At 45.9% G+C, this 16,175-nt stretch overlaps 1 protein-coding gene across 1 annotated transcript in view; it reads right to left on the bottom strand.

The window, feature by feature from the left end:
* Positions 1 to 209: 209 nt before the first annotated feature.
* Positions 210 to 16,175, bottom strand: part of EDA2R (ectodysplasin A2 receptor) — a 30,288-nt gene continuing 14,322 nt past the window's right edge. Inside the window, exons 2-8 of the mRNA XM_036740461.1 lie at positions 15,501 to 15,636; positions 13,552 to 13,730; positions 12,008 to 12,093; positions 10,967 to 11,131; positions 1,410 to 1,535; positions 461 to 885; positions 210 to 351 (exon numbers count right to left, since the gene is read on the bottom strand). Of these exons, the coding sequence (XP_036596356.1) occupies positions 316 to 351; positions 461 to 885; positions 1,410 to 1,535; positions 10,967 to 11,131; positions 12,008 to 12,093; positions 13,552 to 13,730; positions 15,501 to 15,587 (1,104 nt within the window). The 5' untranslated portion in view covers positions 15,588 to 15,636 and the 3' untranslated portion in view covers positions 210 to 315. The remainder of the gene's footprint in view (positions 352 to 460; positions 886 to 1,409; positions 1,536 to 10,966; positions 11,132 to 12,007; positions 12,094 to 13,551; positions 13,731 to 15,500; positions 15,637 to 16,175) is intronic.

Below are 16,175 nucleotides of genomic sequence, written 5' to 3'. Positions count from 1 at the left end.
TGGTCAGGGTTGTAGTTGCTAGTGAAAATTCCAATCCCTCCTTTTACCAAGCTTCCCCTTAACTTCTAGGTTGCTTTGAAGAGCTTAGTAAAAAAAATTACAAGAAACCTCCAACAAGCAAGCCTTGTGGTGGCACCCAACTTCCCCTTGCCCAGACACAAGAAAGACCATTCAAATAGTTAAATCAGTTGTTTTTGGAAAATGGAGGGAAACTAGCCTGGGGAGTTAAGTTGCACCCCGCCCCAGACTTGCAGAGCAGATATGGAATAAGTCATCAGTACTGGGGCTTGAAGTCCAGTATGTGGCTTTGACAGTTTACCAGGACATGTGGCCACCATTGGCCGAAGAGACCTAGGGAGGAAGCAAAGAAGCCAGTTTAGACCCTTGGAATCTTACCCATCATTCTCTATGTGTCCTCAGTATGCCTACCCCTCTTGTGAAGTTGGGCTTATGTAGTTACCTTAAAGGAAGAATCCGGTGCAGGAGACTTTCCCTCTAAGTGGTATAAGGAAGGGGTGAACCCCACTCTATCTCCGGTGCCCCCTGGCATGGCCCAGATGACAGCTTCCCTGTGTCCTTCTGCACTGGTGTAAGGGCTGCAGCTCGAAAATTTGTGAAGGTCTAGTTCGGTGCATTCGACGGGGGCATGGGCCCAGCATGACTGTGTTTCCGAGGCGCAGGAAGGAAGTGTCAGGGGGTGCCCCGTTGGATCGGGTTGAGCCTCAGAAGGCGGGCAAGTATGGATGAGAACCTGGGCATCGGTGGTATTGCAGGCTGGCTGTCCCGGGGAGGACTCAAGATTGGCATGTAGGCAATGAAGACTCTCATTTCCCTCGGTTCTGGGTGCCGGACTATCGGCCACAAACTGTACCGAATCCTCAGAGGCTGGAAACGGGAAGCCACCCGATATTGAAGTCAAAGGCTTGCTCCCACAGATGAGACTATAATAGCACCCAATTCCAACTAGGATTATAATTTCCTCACAACCAACCATCCTGGTGGGGTGGGCTATTACAGGTACAGGAACTAAATTGTCTCCTCGATAGAACAAAAGCTGGGAGGATTTGAACCCCGAAGGCTTTTGCCACTGACAGAATTCCCTTCACCTTCCTTTTTTACTTTGGCAAAGTCTTTCACTGATCATGCCCCAGCTGGGATGTGGTGGGCCTGAGAAACAGAACTTGGGTGAAAAGTTCCAAGTGCTATTAGCTTCAAGGGGAAGGCTAAGCTCAGCCCACTTACCCAAGAAGGTCTAAGTGACATCTAGAGAGTTAATGAATATGGGCTCAAATGCTCAGATTACCCCTTCCTAAGGTTGCGGGGGGAGGGCCTGGCTTTTGGCTTTGGTAGGGAGATGCCCACTGTATAAGGGACTCCAAAGAATTAATGCAGGAGTAAGAGACACTCACCTCCATTTTGCTCAACAACAGGACCCAAATTCTTCATGCCCAGCTCTCTGCTGGGGCACGGGCCTGCATAATCAGAAGCCTGAGATAATTCTCTCTGCCCCCGAAAATCCGGAGACCCAATGAAGCCTACAGGAAAGAAAGAAGGTAATGAGTGAGGAGGAAGGCAGGCAGGCAAAAGGAAGGGGGCCATTTTTTTTACTACTTCTCCTCCTCCCTCCCCAACTAGCTCCCTACCTGCTGATAGTCATGCTATCAGCTCTCCAAGCCATGCCTCTGTGGGTCTAAATATATTAAGATAACAAAAAGGCAATGGGGTGGGTCTCTGTGCAGAAAGTAGAGGCAAAAAGACCCCTCAGCTTTGTTTCTCCCAAGCTTGGGTCACCTGAAGTCAGCCTCTACAGGTAGGTTGGTAGTTAGACTTTGGGCCCAGTCCTGCACGCTGGGCCCAGTCCTGCCTTCTGGGCCCAGTCCTACCCACTGGAGCCAGACTTGCTTTTAGCTGGTATTTAAAGGGCCAGGCGGGTGCTGATTGGCTAAGCTTTGAGTCAGCATTATGATCTTATTGTCTGCTTTCCAATGAGTGGGACTGTACCTCATCCATTATGACCAAAGCACTGCCTGTGATGGAGAGCTGGGTCAGCAGTGACATCAGCATCTGATTGGTCCTTACCTTGGGTTTGGTCCCAGTACCCAGTAATGGAGGCCAGTGTGTTGGAAATGACTAGTTAATAAAAGTTTAAAGTTGGGGGACCCTTGGGGTGCCTCATTTCCCCTTGTTGGGCCTCAGTATCCTCATCTGTAAAGGGCCAGGATTTTGATCCTGAACCTTTGGACCCATATTCCACTGCTCTAAGCTGTCTTTGATAATAAATTTGAAAACAGCTACTTCTAATTTACATAGCAGGGATGACAATATTCCATCATATTTCTTTTCAGACTTTTTTTTCTGATGGTTTGAGACATTGATTAATATGCATGAGCCTGTGTAAGGGCAAGCAGAGTGGGACTTTTTGTTGTCTTTTGTTTTGGAGTGCTTCTCAGCACTAAGGCAATCAAGTGCCTTTGATTGAGTCTTGCTTTTGTTTGTAGGAAGGCCCACACCCTTTTGCTAGTTAGGTCACAAGAGGTGTGAAGCCCTCAGACCCTGAAGAAATGTATATATACTCTGAGGCTAGCATTTTGCTTTGGGGACATACTAATTGAAAGAGTGTTGATGTGGAGACCACCCCCCCCCGTCCACTTTGAAAACCCTCATGTTGGTGCTTCTCTCTCTGGTAACTATGTATGTATAGTTTTGGTCAGACAGCTAGAAGCCTGTCTGCTGATTTGTGTTATTTTGCTCTGTTTATATAATTTCTGCTTGTAATTTCTGTTTGTATTTTCTCTGAAGTTCAGGGTGCTGTCTTTTTCCCCTGAACTAAGTGAATGATATATGTAGGTTTAATTAAAGTGTGGTTGTAAACCTCTTAAAGTTGCTTTCTTTAGAAAAGCAGATCAAAGAGCCTGTGCTAGCCCCCTCCTGTGTGCTGATGTTATTGGTGTTACATGTTGTTACAGTCTGTTATCGTCCCTTAAGTACCATAAAATGTAAGGTCCTTGAGAGCAGGGATCATTCCATTTTGTCTGGAATCAGGAATATCAGAGTTTAAATCGTACCTCAGACACTTACTAGCTGTCCGACCCTCAGCAAGTTACTTAAGCTCTGTTTGCCTCAGTTTCCTCATCTGTAAAATGGAGATGATAACAGCACCTACCTCCCAGGGCCGCTGGGAGAATCAAATGAGACAATACGTACAAAGCACAGGACAGCTACTTAATAAATGCTTATTCCCTTCACCCCTCCCCTCCCCCATATATCTTGTATGTTTCCAATTGCTTTACATGACATCTCTCCTATTAGAAGGGAAGCTCTTTGAGGGCAGGGGGTGAGTTTGGAGGTTTTGTATCCCCATGGCCTAGCACAGTTAGGGTGATTAATAAATGCCTATCGACTGACCCATGTCCTTTGCTCCAAGTGAATTGTAAGCTTCTGAAAGGCAGGGACATTCTGTTTGAGGCTTTGTACACCCAGTGCGTAGTAAAGGGCCTGGCACATAGTAGGTACAATGTAGCACTTACTGTGTGCTGGGCACTATGCTAAGCATTTTACAAATATTATCTTATTTAATCTTTACAACAATCCTAGAAGTAGGTGCTAATATTATCTCCACTTTGCAGATCAAGAACCAGGCAAAGGGACATACAGTGACTCCCCCAGGATCACGTAGCTAGTAAATGTCTGACTCAGAATTTGAATTCAGTTCTTCCCGAGTCTGGGCCTGGGGCTCAAACCACTGCACCGTCTAGCTATCCCTGCTTGCCGGTAGATGGTATTAAGCCCCGAAACTTCCTTTTTCAGTCTTTCAGGGGTGGCACCTAGTAACACTGACTAATTAGTAGCAGTAAGCAAGGCCATATTTGACCTCAAGATTTCATTCTCTTGGATCATGTCCCTTCTTGGCCTTTTTCTTCAAGACTGAAAATGTCTGAATTTAGTGGTCTGTTCCATATAGAATTCCCACCAACCTTTGGATCATTTAAATTGCCCTTCCTTGATTGTTATCCTCAGTTGATAGATGAGGCTTTGAGAAGCAGGGCACCCTGCTAATAGCTATAGACTACAGAAGGTGGGTTGAGTCTCAAATGCTTGGCTGGTCCAAGTGGGGCCCTCCTTGCTGCTACCCAAGTCTTCCTCATGCCAGTGTCAGAGCCTGGCTTGGATAGGGAAGCCAATGCTCTCTATCCAGACCCACTGGGCACCAGTGGGCTATTTTGACTCAGTTGGCTGCCCTGCAAGGAAAGACAGTGACTGAGCTGGAGAAAAATGGAAGTCTGCCCTGTGCTTAGCTCTCCCAGAGAATTCAATCTTTTCTCTGGTGAAGCTTTTATATAACCTTATTAGTGACAATTTCATGGGGAACTCTTGCCCCTGTCTCTTCCTCGCTTCCCACACCTAGCCCTCGGTCGGCCACATGGCTGCAGCTGGGTCACCTTGCTCATCTCTTCAATGCTCAACCTTGTACCTCTCCAACTCTCCAAGGCTCCGGCTCCCCCCGACAATGTACAATCCTCAGCCCCAAGGTAGCTAGGATCGGATGATGTAAAATTGGCAGTGACCTTAGAGTTCACCAAATCCAACCCTCTAGTTTTACAGATGAGGAAGCAGGCCCAAACAGGGAAGCATCTGAGGACACACATCTGTCTTGCAATCCAGTGTTCTAGTCACTCAGAGGTTAGGTTAGCAAAGCCAGAGACATATTCTCTCCTCCAGCTCTTTGTGGCAGTCTAGACTTTTGCTAAGCAATTACCCATCTCCCAGCACTCCTGGTTATTTTGCCAAGTATAAGCCACCCCCCACTGCATTAAGCTCCTTGTGGGCAAAGACAACCTTTTCTGAAAGAACGTAAGCTCCTTGGGAACACAGACACATTCGTTTTTGGTTTGGCATCCCCAGTGCCTGGTACACAGTAGGCATTTAATAAATATTTGTTGGTTGATTGATTTAGCATCTCTGGATTGCCCAGAGGGCCCAGTACTGGACTAGGCTCCTTAAATGTTCACTGATGCCAATGAAACTTATCCTACACTCCCAGTTCCCCCAGCTATGAGCTGCCTGGCAGAACTAAATCTAAGTCAAAGGAGGCAGACTCCGTATCGCTTTTTAAAAGCTAAAAGATGAACAATAGGGATAGAAGGGACCTTAGTGATCAGCTGACCCAATCCTCTGGGTCCTATTTTACAGATGAAGAAACTGACGACAAAAGAGAAGTAGTGACGAGGCCAAGACCCCATGGATAGCAAACAGAGTGAGCATTTGAACCCAGATCCTCCGATTCCCAATCCAGTGCTATTTCCAGACTCTGGGCAGCTCTGTCAATGCTGCCCCTGATGAATCTGAGAGGCCTGTCTCAACAGGTCCTTACCTGCTGGGTAACCCAGGACTCCTTGCAGTGACCACCCAGAGACTAGCTGAGGCACTGGGCCTGGAGTCAGGAAGACCAAGGTTTCAATCTCGCCCCAAGCACTTACTAGCTGTGTCTGCCTCAGTCTCCCCATATGTAAAAAGGGGATAATAGTAGCACCTACCTCCCAGGATTGTTGTGAGGATCAAATGGGATGCTATTTGTAAAGTGTTTAACACAGTGCCAGGAGCACAATAGATGCCATATGGATACTAGGGGCTGCTGCTATTATTATGAATACTATTAGCAGCAGCAGCACAAATGATACTGTGTCACTGGGAGTGGTGTGAAAGACTGAGTGGCAAAGTGGAAAGATTGCTGGAATCGAGCAATCAATAAGCATTTATTAAGCACCTACTAGATGCCAACCAGCATAGTAGGAGCCAAGAGATATCATAAGCAATGGATCTGGAATTCTAGATCAAGAAAGAACCCCAGAGGTCAGCTAGTCCGATGACCTCATTTTACAGAAAACTGAGCCCCAGGGACAGGAAGGGACTTGCCCAAAGTCATACAGCTGGTAAATGACAGAGTCAGGATTTCAACTAAGGGCCTCTGATTCCTGAGTCTAAGCTCTCTCTATTGCACCACACTACCTCTTAATCAAACTCTCAGAGCTGCAAAGGATTTCAGAGACTATCTAGCCTAGGGGTGGGGAGCCTGTGGCCTCGAGGCCACATGTGGCCTTTTAGGTCCTTGGGTATAGCCTTTTGATTGAGTCCAAATTGTCCAGAACAAATCCTTTGATTAAGGGCATTTGTTCTGTTTTGTCTGGATTCAGTCAAAGGGCCACACTTGAGGGCCTAGAGGGCATTTGTTCTGTGAAGTTTGGATTCAGTCAAAGGGCTGCACTTGAGGACAAAGAGTTCCAGACATGGCTCTAGGTCCTCAGGTGCGGCTTTTTGACTGAGTCCAAGTTTGAGAGAAGAAATCCTCGGGTACAGCCTTTTGACTGAGTCCAAGTTCTACAGAACAAATCCTTTTGTGAAAGACATTTGTTCTGTGAGGTTTGGATTCAGTCAAAGGGCTGCATTTGAGGACTTAGAGGGCCACATGTGGCCTTGAGGCCACAGACTCCCCACCCCTGTAGTCTTCCTTCCAAGTAAGTCTTGCCTTGATCTACTACTTTACCTCCAAGAACCTTCCCCCATTAAGACTGAAGTTCCTTGAGGGCCAGGGCTATGTCTTATTTCTCTTTGCATTTTCCCAGCATAAGGTAGAGTTCTCTCATTACAGTTTGTCCTGGGAAAATGTTGAATGAATAAAATTATATCTGAAGCTTAGTCTTCAGGGTTTGATTCACTTTGGAACACAGCCTTGGGGTCAATTCTTCTTGGGTTCAACTGATTGGCAGTGAGAATATGGGCAAGGGAGAAGTCACTTAATTTTTTTTGGCTCTATTTTTATAGTCTATAAGCCAGGGATAGTGACATTGCCTACATGATGGGTGGCTGTGATTTGGAAAAGCACTTTGCCAACTGTAAGGTGAGCTATTAGTAATTGCTTTCCAGGGTCCATGTGTGGAGAAAGAGCAGTGGAGGTACAGTCAGCAGACCTGGAAAGTGCTTAATGTGTGTTTAGGCGAATTTCTTGAACTGAACGGTGTTCCGGATCTGCCACTTACTAGGTTACCAATGATTTCCTGATGCGAATTTCAGCCATCATTTTTGCACTCCTCATCTCCCTTGACCTCAACAACTTTGGGACAATGATGACCACCTCTTGATGGTGACTCCCTCTTGGTCCCCAATCTCAGAGATGCTATGTTCTCTTAGGTCTATCTCTCTCTCTCTTTAAGGCAGTTAGGTGGTGCCAAGGATAGAGCGCAAGGTTTAGAGTCAGGAAGAGCCAAGTTCAAATCCTGCCTCTAAAACTACCTAGTTGGGTGACCCTAAGCAAAGTCACTTAACCTCTGTTTGCCTCAGTTTCTTCATCTGTAAACTGGGGAAAATAATATCATCTACCTCCTAGAGTTGTGAGGATCAAACGAGATAATATTTGGAGATAATATTTGTAAAGAGCTTTGCAAACCTCTTTTCTATGCTGACTCCCCATCCTTTTGTCAGACCTCACTTTCTTCCCCAAGGTTCTGTTGATGATTCCCCTCCTCTATTCCCCTTTCCTTTTCGCTTCATCTCTTTCTCCATGCTCTTTCCTAGGAATCTTAGTCATTTCCACCACTTTAACTACCACCCCCAATCAGATGACTCCCAAATCTCTAGCCCCGGTCCTGACATCTCCTCTGAGCCCCAAACCTGTATCTCTCCAATCATCATTCAGACATCTCCACTTGGTTGTCCAGGTAACACTTCAACTCAACGTGACCAAGCAAAAACTCATTAGCTTTCCCCCTAAAGTTTGCTGAAGGACATGCTGGTAAATGTTTAACATTAGGCTTCTGAAAATGCAAGAAGTTGCATTATTATTATTTTTTCCATTACTTTCTTAAGTCTAGACTGTCAAGGGAACAATTGACCAATCCCTGATTTGGAGCATTTGCTGATTTCTGAGGTGTGAGTGCTCACCCACAAAATTGAACAATCTGTTCTGTCTGTGTTGGATTCAGCATACTCCTGATTCTTATTTCTCTTGACTCTACTAGCCCTGTGGGTAGTACCATTTTTTCTATTTTAGAATTATCTCCACTGAGATATTTTGAAAAGGAAGGACATGATTTTTAGTTAGGTGCAGTTGCAGGACAGGGTGACACTCCCGGGCCTCTATTTAAGGAGGGGTTTCAGCACAGTCTTTCTCCCCATTTCCCACTAGCTATACAGCCTTGAGACTTCGCTAGAAATCTCCAAGATATCCCCAGCAGGGTGCCTTCCCACTCTGCCTAAAATTTCTGTTTATGTATAGTCTTCCCCCTTTAGCTTATAAGCTCCTTGAGGGCAGGATTTGTCTTTGTTTTGATTTGTTTTTGTATCCTCAGCATTTAGTTACCTCAGTCTACCACATAGAGAAGGTACTTAATAAATGTTTATTGACTGACTGACTGTGTTAGTAACCAAAAATGGGCTCCTTAGCACTTAGTCAACAAGTGCCCTTGACTAGTTTGGCTTTTTCCCCTGAACTGAATGCTGTTTGTATGTCGGATTGGAGTAAGCTTGTTGGCCCCTTCACCTTGCTTCCCTTGCTTAAGCTGATTGAAAGAACCTGTGCTTTCCTGGGCAACCCCTTCACCTTCCTTAAGCAGATTGAAAGAACCTGTGCTTTCCCCGGCGTACCTCACTCCCCCGCAGAAGCCAGATGGTTAAAAACAGCTTCTGTTGGAGCCAGAGGCTGCCACAGCCACAGCCACAGCCGAAGCAGGAGCTGCCGGTAGCAGAGCTGACCTACGGGAGGAAGCTGAACAAGGACTTGAGGCCAGTGGGTAATCTTTTTACCATAGAGGGGGAAGCATGATTTTGCTTTACACCATCATGCTTCTCTGTAGCCTCCTGGTTACTCTTGTAAGGCGTACTTATTGGGCCTGGAAGCTTTTGATCAATATGTCAAAATGGGGATGCTGGTTCATGGGTTGGTTCCTGTGGAGCCTAAATATATGCTTTGATTCTTCTGCCTCCTACTTTGAGAGTTTCTTATATCCGGCGGTTCTGAACCTTTCAGACATATATGATCCTCTTTGAGATTATAAACTCTGCCCTCCTAATACACTGACTGACTGATCTGTGACTAGCTTTATCTTCTTAGGTGCCATTTCCCAGAATGGTACATCAATTACTAAATTAGTCTTAGAGTTTATTCTATGATGGTTCCACTATCATCAGTGATGAGAATAGCTTGTATACAAATATGTGAAAATCTATTCTATATCACATGTATCTGTAGTTCTCCTTTCAGTTCCATCTGCAAAGGTTAATGGGGTAATCGGTTGAGGCGAGTCTAACACCAACTCCTTTCTACTGCTTTCCACTATTTCAACGTTTTTTTTAATATGACTTTATTCGAAATCCTTGATGACAGTGTTTCTCCTCTTGGCAACATGAGCAAACTCTTGGTTCAAGTGGTTTCTGGGCTCTTTTGGCCTCCTTGTTATAGCATTGCTTCACATCTGCTACACTTCTGTAGCAAATGGTGATGGTCAATGTCAGTTTCTTTTTCTTTATCCATTGCTCATGTTTCAGGGTCAACAGTTACTTGAATACCTCAGGATGGAGCTGCTATAATTGTACACAGTGTCTTCTCATGTTCATCCTTTCTTCTAATTTGGTTTGGGTTTTGACCTTTACTTTAACCAGTCAATGATCTGATTGCACAGACACCTGATGCTAAAAATGACTCCCACATGAGTAACCAGCTGTTTTCTGTTTGTCAATTTCATTTTTCATGATGTTGTTTGGGGCTAACTACATTGAGAGCCTTCTCGTACTCTTCTGAAAGTGTTCACGATCGACAGGGCTGAGACCACTGAGGGAACTCTACAAGCCTTTGGTGTCTTTTATGTCTTAACCCTAAACATATTTTCTACCACCCCCCCCCCCGGTGCCCAACTTCACATTAAATCACAGATACATACTTGGTCTGTCAGGTTTTTTTGTTGTCCTGAGAATCTCTCCACGTCATCCAATTCTGACATATAAGATAAGATTTTCTTCATGGTGGCCCATTCATGTCCACTCAACATAAACATTACAAAGTGAGATGACCAAGTAGCCTGTGAAACGCTATTCCTCATTATTGCCTGTAGGTGCATTACGAATCTACCATGAACAAACTTTTATCCTCCATTTTGAGATCTCATGGGTTCTTCCATTAAGCTAAAAATTATACTTTATATCTTCCAGTTTCATTTTCAGTAGGAATGCCAACACAGGATTCAGCTTCCTTGTTAAAGTACGATCCTTACGGGGCAGCGAGGTGGCACAGTGAGTAGAGCACCAGCCCTGGAGTCAGGAGGACTTCAGTTCAAATCAAACCTCAGATACTTGACACACTTACAAGCTGTGTGACCTTGGGCAAGTCACTTAACCCCAATTGCCCTGCCTTCCCCTCTCCGACCCCCTCCCCAAAGTATGATCTTTACACATAATATCATGATACCCCTGGGAGAGATTTCAGTGGGCATCTAGTCCAACCCTCTTATTTTACAAAGTAAGAAACAAGTACAAAGAAGGAAAACTACTTGCCCGAGATCACACAGGTAGGAAGCAGCAAAGTCAGGATTTGATCCTAGGTCCTCTGATTCGAAATCAAGTACAATTTCCACTGTGCTTGCTTGCCTCTGTGGGTCTCCAAGTCCCAGAGAGTTCCTCAGTCTGTTGGAACTCACTCATGCCACCTGAGAGGTAGCAGGCGGGGCAGTGAACTGAGAGTCCAGGCACAGAGGCAGGAAGACCTGAGTTCTAATCCTGCCTCGGACATTTTCTAGCTGTGTGAACTTTGGCAAAGTCACTCAACCTTAGTTTTCTCATCTATAAAATGAAGGTAATGATAGCACGTACCTCCTAGGGTTGTTGTGAGGATGGCTCAAATAAGAGGATATAAGGAAAATATTTTGTAAGCCTTAAAACACCATATAAATGCTACATCAATATCATCCACATCACGCCTTACCATGCCGGAACTGACGCTTGATGAAACGCTTACAGTAGATGATGGCGAAGGATATGAAGGCCAGGGCAAAAACAATTAGCACACTGCTTGTTAGCACCATGAGTGTGGCTTCCTGAGGGGGTGCCGTGGGCACCTCGAGCTTCACAGAGCTCAATCTGAAGGCACCTGTGGTACAAGATAGGAAGGATGGATCATCACAATGGGTCAAGGAACAAGGTAGTAGGTTCCCATTTTTACTGGGCACAAGTCCTGCCATGAAGGGGGCTTCTCCAGGCCAGAGCCCCACTTACTTCGCAGCTCTCCCAAGTCCTAGTGCCAAAGGCCTCTCCTCATCCTGGTTACCTGTAGGTCACTGACTTGAGATCCCCTCCCTGCTGGGGTAGAGTAAGAAGGTTCAATGTAAAGGATACTGGACTTGGGAGGTGAGAGGGCGTGGGTTCTGGGTTATCTCTGCCTCCATTTTCTCACTGTATGATCACAAGACCCAGTAACATGGGCATGTCATCTCACACTACCCACAACATGAGTTTCTTAGACTTGAAGATATCCAAAGTTCTTTCTAACCCTGATGTTCAGGGGAGCCTGGATCTAGAACTCAAAGTATCCTTGTAGCTCTTTTTCAAGCAGAGGATGGACAACCCCTTGTTGGCTATGTTAAAGCAGGGATTCCTTTTGAGGAGAGGTTGTACTAGATGGCTGCTGAAGTCACTTAGTGCTCTCCAGTTTTGACCCGTTCCAAAGCCCTATGGTCTCAGGGCCCAAGTGACTCAGCAGAGGTATCCCAGAGCAAGGATTTGAAGCCATGTCTTTGGACTCCAGATCCCTACTTTCTCCACTGTACAACATGGCTCTAAAGTCCTCTCTTTGTGGCTCTGATTTCTGTGGCTTGAAGTCCCTATGGCTTTTCCCAGTTGGTGTTTTGATGTTTTGATGTTCTCCTGTATGTCCATCCCAAGAGCCCTTGCCAAACTTTCTGGGCCCCCACCTCCCTGACCTGCTAATTCTACCCATCCCTAAGAGAGAAGTAGAAAAGATACATACATTGAACCTCTGACACAGGAGTTTGCTTGGTGCATGAGATGCATTCCTGGTCCTGAAGGCCACCGATTCGGGTCTTACAGTAGAACCTGTAAGATGAGGAAATAGGAAAAGAATAACTTGGAGAAGGTAGGAAGCTTCCCAAAGATGTATAGATGCTTCATTTCCAGGCCTGTCCTTGAAGCCTAGAGTCAGAGAACTTGGCTTCAAATCTGACCTTTTCCACTTACTACCCACATGGCCTTGGGTAAGTCATTTCTCCCTCCCCCAGCCTCAGTTTACTCCCCTGTAAAATAAGAAGAGTTTGGCTAACTAGCCTCTGAGGTCAATTCCAGTTCTAAACCAATGATCCCATAGGGGACCTTGGTCTCTAGCTAGCTGGCTTCTGAGATGGCTTCTAGCTCCAGCTCTAAGATCCTATCATTTTTTCCAGTTTTGTAGGATCTGGCCTCACCATCAAGTACCCATGGTCACACCTTGATGCTATTATGAAGTACTGGAGATCAACCATAGGGCCAAACCAATCCCTACTTGGGCATAAGCTGGATTGATGCTAAAGAAATATTTCCTTTGCATAAGTGGGTACTGATGACCATTCAGTGGAGCCCGGGCTTGTACCTTTTTCTCTCATGGGGTGGCACTGCCAGAAAGAATACTATATTAGAAGGCAGAAGACATGCGTTGGAGACCAGATTCTGCCACTTACTTGATTTTACCCTGGGAAAGTCACCTCCACAGGCTTAGCCATAAGATGGGGACAATAACACTGTTGATACTCTGCACAGCACTTTGCCCCTCCCAAGGCTTGTAACGTGTTATACTAAGGACCCTCATTACCTGTGTCTGTGTCATATCCCTTACTTCATGGGAGCAAAGAGCCTTATCCAAACTTGATCTTGCCTGGTTACTAATACAGTAGGGACTTAAAAAAGGTTTTCTGAGTGAAGGAAGGAAGGAAGGAGTATGGTTTTTATTCCTGAATCGAGAAATGTTAGGGATGTAAATTTCATAAAACATAGGATGTTTACAACCTGACCTGAGACTCGATCAGTCCACAAGCCTTTATTCTGCACCTGGAGGGCAGCTTAGCACTGTGCTCTCTCTCCCCTAAGCCATGCTACCTTGGAGGAGACATGGCCACATAAGGGTATATCCAGAACATAGAACGTCAACAGTGGAAGGGATCCCCAGAGTCATGTAGTTTTAAATACAAGGAAATTGAGACTCTGAGAGGCCAAGAGATTTGCCCAAGGCCACACCAGTATCTGAACTCAAGGTCATGGGTTTATAGATGAACGATCAATTCTGAAGGAACTTCAGGAGACCCAAAGTTGAAAATTGTAGAGATGAGAAGGCAGAGGTCTATGGCAGCAAAGCACTTTGCCAATGGTGCCACTGCAAACACATGGCCATCATATCAGGAAGTTGTTAAGTTGTTGCTCAAACAACGTTAAGTAGATGAAAGCATTTTAGAAGGTGTAAAGTCCTCTGGAAATGGGAGTGCTTAGTTTCCTTCCCATTGCCAAGAAGCTGGGCAATCAACTCACCTGGGGAGACAGTCTCCACAGACTCCATTGGAAGTGGCAGTGCAGTTGACTTTCTGGACTCGGTTGATGACAGAACAAGTTAGGCAGGCTTGGCAGCTATGGTGGCCCCAGCCACTTTTATATCTTCGGGGGGGACAAGGGGTGCAGAATGCATCTCCTCCTTCCCCATAGCCACATTCCTGGCAGGAAATGTACACAGGACAGAGATTGCAGACATTTGTTCTCCCTGGGGAGCTGGAAACTCATCTAACTCAACCTCCTATTAAAGGTTTCAGAAATAGTCACACAGTTGGGATTAGGAAGGCTTTGAATCCAGAATTACTGTTCATCCCCTATTCCATACCATCAAGATGAGAGGGAAAAAACCATGTAACCACCTTACTTTAGTATGGGATGTGGTATGGCCTCCTGGAAATGACCCCTGGGGAGGCAGAAGTTGGGGATGTGGTGGTAATGAGGGAGAGGCTAGTACGGGGGTATAGTACAAGGTAGAGAAGATGAGGCTGGGCAAGAGTAGACATGTAAAAGACCTGGGGCCTTTAGTGGAGCTATGAAATCACAGTAGAACATGGCAGAACAAAAAGATGTTGCCATCTTAGGCTGTATTTAGAAAAGGTCAGCTCTCCACCCTAGGGAGATGACAGGTCAATGCCTCTATATGCTGCCAGGCTCAGATCCCATCTGGATTACTGTGGTCGGTAATAAGCATCCTTTTTTGTGAAGGACATTAAGAAGTTGAAGCAGATCATGAGGGTGTCCAGGAGGAAAATCAGACCAGAACTAGGTGCAATTGGAGGAAATGGGGGTAGGGAGACTTTTAGCTGAGAGGAGACTTAACAGGGAATATGATCACTATCATAGATTTAGGACTGGAAGGGACTCCAGAGGCCATGTAGCCCAGCTACCTCCTTTTACAGATGAAGAAATGAAGGCATAGAGAAGTTAAGTCACCTGCCCAGGGTCATATAGTCCATAAGTGCGTGAGGTGGTATTTTAACTCAGGTCTTCTTGACTCCAAGTCCAGGTCTTTACTCTCATACAGAAATGGACAAGCAAGACCAAGAATAATGCGGAGACAGTGCAAAGAACCACATTTTCACTCAATGTAAATAAATTAGAAAAGCATTTCTAGTAATCACATTGGTCCCAAAGTAGCAAGGGGTGTTTTGGGAGGTTACCCATCACTGTGTGTCTCATGGTCTCCCAAAGCCCTCATCACTGGAGGCCTTCAGGATTGTGTGTTGAGGATTAGATCCTGGCTCTGCCAGTTACCACCTCTGTGACCTTGGGAAAGTCATTATCTTTGCCGAGCCTCTCTTTCCTTCTTTATAAAATGAGTCAGACTCAATGATCTCCTAATGTTCCTTCCAGCTCTAAATCCTAGGATCCTGTTTTCATGGAGGGGATTCCTGATAGGATAGCTGAGGGACTAGGTGCCCTCTGAGATCTCTTGGAGTACTGTAGTTTGGCTCTGCTGCTCACTACCTTTCTGACCTTGGGAGGGAGGAATTCCTCTAAGAAATTCAAATTGGTCTGGATTCTAGGCACCAGAATCTTTAAGGCTCTCTCTAGTTCTAAAAGTTCTTTCAAGAGAAGGCTCATGGCATGGTCACTAACCAGAGACAATTCTCAGTGCTGGGCCAGAATAGACTGTCTCTGATATTTGGGCATTTGTCCCAGAACCCAAAGGGGAACAGTTACCTTCCTAGGGGTAGGAAAGAAAACTAGGAAGTTTCTTTCCAGTCAGCCACTATCAGCCTGGCAGATAATTTCTAGAAGCCTTCTTCCCAGAAAGAAGTTCCTCATAGCACCATGGGGATGCGTTCAACCTTCTGGCTTGGGGTTGCCTAATTTGGACACTGATTGGTTCTGTACCACTTCAACTCCCTTCCCCTCTCCCTGCCACACTGTTTTCAGGGCAGAAAAAAAGATGTTCTAGCTGGTCTTACCTTGGAGAGCTCCTGGCCAGGGCCACACTGTTGGCAAGTGACACAGTGTCCCCACTGGTCCCGGTACTGATTCTCTTGGCACTCCATGCTGCTGGTCTAGGAGTGAGGAAGCTGGGAGCAGACACCAAGGGAAGGTCTGAGATGGAAGAAAGGAGAGATGTGGCTGCTCAGAGTGCAGAGGCAAGAACATTGGCCTTGGGTTTGAGGTCCAGGCTTGCTGCTATTTAACTAGCTGTGGGGCGGCTTCCTTCTCTGTCAAATGCCACCCAGAATTAGGGACTATGCCCTTGGCAACAAGCGAGGTGCAGAAATAGCCTGGTGTACTGCCAAGAGAGCTGTGGGGGGTAATGTCAGGGGAGGGAGTGGGGCCATCTCAGACTCAGCCCTAGCTCACAGGGGATGGGGACAAACCTAGTAACCCACTCCCACTCTCATTTTCCTCATCTCCACAAATATCTGTGCCAACCTATTGCCCTTCTCAGGATTCAGTGAGAGGAACCCAGACAGGAGATTCAAGGTGTTTAGAGGGCTTAGGAAACAGAAGAAGTATGATTCTTTGGTCCAGCCCTTTCTGATCCCACACCAAGGTGAAGAAACTAGTTTCTTTTTTAAGGAGGCCTGTATGTTTGGGAATAGGAAACTCCAGCACACCATGATGGCAAGAACACTGGATTT

Source organism: Trichosurus vulpecula, assembly GCF_011100635.1.
Source record: "Trichosurus vulpecula isolate mTriVul1 chromosome X unlocalized genomic scaffold, mTriVul1.pri SUPER_X_unloc_1, whole genome shotgun sequence".
Lineage (NCBI taxonomy): Eukaryota > Metazoa > Chordata > Mammalia > Diprotodontia > Phalangeridae > Trichosurus > Trichosurus vulpecula.
The sequence above is the reverse complement of the archived record's forward strand: the minus strand, read 5'-3'. Positions and strand labels throughout refer to the sequence as shown.